Raw genomic sequence first — 6,012 nt, 5'->3', positions numbered from 1 at the left:
TTTGTATTAAACTTTTCATGCGCAATGAAAATCTTTGAATGTTTGCAATGGCCCGTGCTTAATTATCAATCCCCACTCGCGCGCGCCCGGCTGTTTCCGCCGCTCAGGGCCGGGTGTGACACAAGTTAACCATTAACATTTATAATTTGCATTTTTATTGTCAACAGAACTTAACTCAAGTAATCATATTAGATTTACCTTTAACTGTCACTCAATTTCACTTCAATATAAATCTCTTTTAACATAAAGTAAATTAAGTTCAAAGTGTGATCTAAAACAAGTACCTAAGGGGATCCAGGGCACTGCGTGAGGAACCCCCATCACGCGTGATGGGTTCAACCCAAACCGCCGTCGGTAGTTTATCACGCAAGTGATAGGGGGGGGGGGGGGGGGTTTGAGTGATAGCCATCACGCGTGGAGAAGGGTGAAAATCATGAAAAGAGCCGTTGGGATGCATATTAATATAACCATCACACAACATTACACCACACCACCACCCCTAGTAAAAAACCATCACATGTGATGGATTTGGGGTTGGTGATGTGGCACCATTTGATTGGGTGGGGTGTGTGATGAGAAAGTTCATCACATCCACCCCCCCCCCCCTAATATACAATCAATTTAAATACAAATTCCAAATACTAAGGGGACCAGGGGCACCGTGTGATGGAGCTCCCATCACGCGTGGTGGGTTTTTCCACACGTCGCCTCTACCCTGTCACGCGAAATGGAGGAGATTTGTGTGCTGGCCCTCACGCGTGAGATGGGGTGGAAACCAAGAAATCTATCCGTTGGGAGGGGGTGGTTATGACCGTTGGGGGGGGGGGGGGGAGCCGTCGCCGGAAGTGATGGGTCACCGGAAAAATAACAGGGAAGAGGATGCGTTTTGTTAGTGTTATTATTATTATATTTTAAATACAATTTACACATTTAACCCCTTAACTTTCACATTTCTTTTAAACAGAATTTAGAATAATTTACGAATTAAACCTTGAACTTTTGAATGCTATAAAAATGATATAAAAGTCGGCTAAGTTGTCAGAAACGTGACGAGGCCTATATCAACCATTTTTTCGTCGATTTTTATTTATTTATTTATCTTTGTAACTTTAATCTTGCAAAAAAAAAAACAATAAAAAAAAAAAAAATTCCATTACACACCACCACCCCTAGTAAAAAACCATCACATGTGATGGATTTGAGGTTGGTGATGTGGCACCATTTAATTGGGTGGGGGTGTGATGAGTGATGCCACCACATCCACCTCCCCCCACCCAACCAAAATCTTCCCGTGTTTAAATTTTTGCGTATATTGTGATATACTGAATATTTATGATAGTATAAAAATAAAAAATAGATGCATAGAGTTCACCGTCCTCTCTTATCTTTTCTTGACTGACAAGAGGAATACCCTGCGCACGCATACTCTTAACACTTACACGTCAGACATGCAGACACACACCCAACCCAAATACACGTTAAAAAACCCTAATTTCCATTTGTAAGGCAGTTTTATTAACCTATCAACGATAGTGATTTCTTCTTGTATATTAATTCTTGATTCTCCAAATCCCCATAAACGCCACCTCCATCCCCTATATATATACACATATATATCTACTCATTGCGTCACTAAAAGCAAATCCCCAGTTGGGTTTTCCGGTGGTTAATTCCATGGAGTTTTTCAACCAATATTCAGATCATAACACCGAAGCTTGTTTGCCACCGGGATTTAGGTTTCATCCGACAGATGAAGAGCTTATCACGTGCTACCTTTTAAGGAAAGTGCTTGATGGGAACTTCACCGGACTAGCATTTGCCGATGTTGATCTCAACAAATGTGAACCATGGGAGCTTCCACGTAAGTGTGTTTAAACATTAGCCTAGCTTAATTAAAAAAAATTGTTACTAAATGTGATTTTGACTAGCGGTACCGAAACGTTAGATAGTTTTCTAACTTTTTGGTACCGCTGACTATCTAATGTTTTGGTACCCTTTTAACAACTAATATTTTATTGTAACGCTTTTAATTTTAGAGGCGGTTTTTTGTATTTAATTGTTTTAATGAGACATTTTAAAACATGAAATGTTGATCGTGAAATAAAATGTAGATTTAGGTGTGAAATTCTTTTTTTGTAGATTTAGGTGTGTAAGTATTGATTATTTGCTTATTTACTTTTTGAAAAGCAAAAACAGTATTGAAAAACTTATTCTGAGATTTTAAAGCTTTAAAATGAAAAATTTAACTGACAGTTTTAACTTTTCAAAATCAAATAAGCAAATAAACAATTGTTTTAGAAGCCATAGACCCTCTTAAAAATGCGAGTTATCGTTATAAGATAATAAGAGTTAATGGCCATTTTCGTCTCTGTGGTTTGCTACTTTCGCCACTTCAGTCCAAAATTTTTAATTTTGTCAATTTAGTCCTCATAGTTTTAAATTTTAGCCAATTACGTCCCATCCGTCTAACGGCATCCAGCTATGCCTTTAGTTTAAGGGTATTTTTGTCTTTCTCCTTTTAATTTTGAGTTAATGGTCATTTTAGTCCCTGTGGTTTGATATCTTTGCCAATTCAGTCCAAAGTTTGAAAATTTGTCAATTTAATGTTCAGTTTAATTCAGTTTTTTTTATTTTTTATGTTTTTTGTTTATAACCCTAAAGAGCATAATTCAAGCCCAAAACCATCGAGCAACCTCAAATACTGGTATGCATTTACTCTGTTGACAACAGTAATCATACCCCCCCTTATATTTTGTTTCTAGACATTTCCTAAAATCTTCTCCATGGTGGAATTCAATGGTAAAGTGGTCAAGGTAATTCACTGAAATCGAATTATACACAAAAAACTAAAAATTGTTTTGTTGATTAATGTATAATAGTTGATTACGACCCAGATTTTCGTTATGATATGTTAATCTCTAAACCCTAAATATTATGCATTCATCAAAGAAACGATTTTTAGTTTTTTCCGTACAATTCGGTTTCACGGAATTGCTTTGACCACTTTACCATAGAATTCCACCATGGGGGAGAGTTTAGGAACCGTCTAGAAACTAAATACGAGAGGAGGGGTATGATTACTGCTGTCGACAGAGTAAATGCAGACTTGTTTTGGGCTTGGATAATGCTCTCTAGGGTTATAGAAAAAAACTGACTTAAATTGACAAAATTTCAAACTTTGGACTGAATTGGCAAAAGTATCAAACCACGGGGACGAAAATGACCAATAACTCAAAATAAAAAGGAGAAAGACAAAAATACCCTTAAACTAACGGCATAGCTGGATACCGTTAGACGGATAGGATGTAATTGGCTAATATTTAAAACTATGAGGACTAAATTGACAAAAATACAAATTTTGGACTGAAGTGGCGAAAGTAGCAAACCACAGGGACGAAAATGGTCATTAACTCAGATAATAATTTCTTTTTTTGTTATTAAACCGTGATAATTTTTTAGGGTTAATTTCTTTTTACAGAAAAGGCGAAGATGGCTGGAAAAGAATGGTATTTTTTCAGTCTTCGGGATCGGAAGTACCCGACGGGGTTGAGGATAAACCGGGCGACTGAGACCGGGTACTGGAAAGCTACCGGAAAAGACCGTGAGATCTATAGTTCAAAGACTTCTGCCCTAGTAGGTACGAAGAAAACCCTAGTTTTTTACAGTGGTAGAGCTCCAAAAGGAGAGAAAAGTAACTGGGTGAAGCATGAATACCGTCTTGATGGCAAGTTTGCTTACCACTATCTCTCAAAGAATTGTAAGGTATGATTTATCAAGCTTAGGGCTTGTAAGTGGTGGAGTTTGCATGGTATTTATTTATTCAATGTTGAATTATTGAAAAAGTTATTAAAAGATTTATTTGTTTGTTGTCCGTACAAAAGTATGACTTGAAGGTACTTTAATAGTGAAAACAAAGGTTTAAAAAAAATTTATGACTACCCTCGCAATATACTTTTGTCATTGGTTACATCAGTCATTGTTGATACATAGCGCGGAGCAACTAGTTTATCCCATATACCATTCTCTATTATTATTATTATTATTATTATTATCATCGGTGGTTATATCTGTAATTTTTTTGTTATTACGTTTTTTGTTAGGACGATTGGGTGATCTCCCGAGTTTTCAAGAAAAGTAACGCGGGACATGTCGCTGGTGACGGTGTTGGTAAAAAATGGTTAACCGGTGGCGTAAATTACGGGAAAGAGGCTAGTTGTTTTTCGACAGTTTCGGGTTCACTACCACCGCTCCTTGATCAAACCTACCCCTACGACAGCACCGGTGTTTCAAAACAGCACGTACCCTGTTTCTCCACGGCCTCAACCACCAATTACTTCGGCACTCAACCCCTCTTCAACTTCCCGCCACCGGAGCCTCTGACGTCATTTTCCGACCAAAAGAATGCAAGTGTGTCAGTGTCAGCCTTCCCTAGCTTGAGCACACTACACGACAATCTTCAGCTCAGCTTCTTTAACTCCGCAGCAGTGCCACCCATGCACGGCGGCGGAGAACCAAGCAATTACCACATGTTCAGTTCTTCCGGCGAGAACCAGAAACCCGGGCCCACGGAACTGGACTGTATCTGGAGCTTCTGATCAAAGGAGGCGGCGGCCTTAAATGTATGTGTTGATCAATTTATGGTGCTTTAATTTACCCGGGGTTTAGGATATTAAATGTGAAATTATTAAGTATGGTAGGACGCTATATTAGTATGTATGGTCTAGTCGTCTTTTAAGTATTTGCTCTATGATCATGATGTTTTGGTGGGCGACGAGGATGAACTATTTATGATCTTGTACCTTATCTTGCATTTTTGTAAACCGTTGATCCATTAAGTATGATCATTATTAATCGCTTCTACAATTCACGCAATGTGTATTTGTACAATTAGAAATTAGGTTATGCGGTTCGTTTCACAACCCGAAACCTTGAGATTGATCATCTTTCTCGTTATTAGGTTGGAAGTTTGAATAAGCGATTAGAAATTACATAGACATGATATGTTTATCTGTCTATTTCTTTCAATAAATAATAGATTAAGTATTTGGCTATTATGATTATCATAACTTAATTCGAACAATTGACACAGCTGAATATTATAATATAACTAATTACCAGTTTTAGGTTTTAAAAAGACCATCAAAATCAATGGTTAATGATAAACAAATCAATGACATTAAGAGTTTAATGCTAAACGTTGATGATTACAACCTAAAATCAAGTTGAATCCAATTTACTAACATTAACTCTATCCGGAGATGATCATAGGTGATTTAGTCTTGCATCAGATGATCTTTGATTCGATATGGATTGTAAAAACTATTGATGTAAACGTGATTGGTTGGTCCTTGATGGTTTTCCTCTAAAATTTGCCCAAAAACATCGGGACCACTATGCCGAGCCCAGCGTAAGCCGTGCAGGGTTGTCATCCTACGCCAAGTCAAACTGTTAATGTTCTTGCTTATGTCACATTTCCACCAATCATAATCTACAACCTGCCCCGCGTAACCTACACCCCACATGTTTTTCACACCGATTTCATTTGTTCTTGATCCTGTGAACCATCCTGGGGCTTCCTTGTGCTTCCTTCCTCTTGTGTTTTGTTTAATCTTCAACATAATATCTCCGTAACACTCATTTAAGCAGCTCCCATTACATGCACACACAAAACTAAACAAAGTAATGGCGTTTGATGTAATAAACAATTAAAAAAATACAATATTAAACATTAGAAATACGTCATTGAACCACTCAATCATTAAGGTTTCTTTTCTTAACGAACAAACACGGACAAGCAAACCTTGTTTGAGTAATTGTTAATGTTCGATTGTTTATTCTGTTAAAGTTCAATAAACGAACATGGACATGCTTCGTTCATGTTCTTTTGATTCATTTACAAGCCTGAGTGTTCATAATCAATTAGAACTGATTAATCCGTCTAAACCTAAACAACTTCTCGGGTTTGAGATCTAAAGGGCTCGATTCACAATATGTTTTAATTGATAGTTGTTG

General features: G+C 37.3%; 1 protein-coding gene across 1 annotated transcript; it reads left to right on the top strand.

Moving 5' to 3' along the window:
* Positions 1-1,354: 1,354 nt before the first annotated feature.
* On the top strand, positions 1,355-4,703 carry LOC143550101 (protein CUP-SHAPED COTYLEDON 2-like). The gene is made up of 3 exons (XM_077040829.1): positions 1,355-1,861; positions 3,479-3,762; positions 4,101-4,703. The coding sequence occupies exons 1-3, from the start codon at positions 1,675-1,677 to the stop codon at positions 4,593-4,595; spliced, it is 966 nt and encodes a 321-aa protein (XP_076896944.1). The 5' UTR covers positions 1,355-1,674; the 3' UTR covers positions 4,596-4,703.
* Positions 4,704-6,012: the final 1,309 nt, after the last annotated feature.

This window comes from Bidens hawaiensis, unplaced genomic scaffold, assembly GCF_021521415.1.
Source record: "Bidens hawaiensis isolate Kalapana, Puna unplaced genomic scaffold, B.hawaiensis_p1.1 tig00015924_1, whole genome shotgun sequence".
In the NCBI taxonomy this organism is placed as follows: Eukaryota; Viridiplantae; Streptophyta; class Magnoliopsida; order Asterales; family Asteraceae; genus Bidens; species Bidens hawaiensis.
This window is presented reverse-complemented; position numbering and strand designations above follow the sequence as displayed.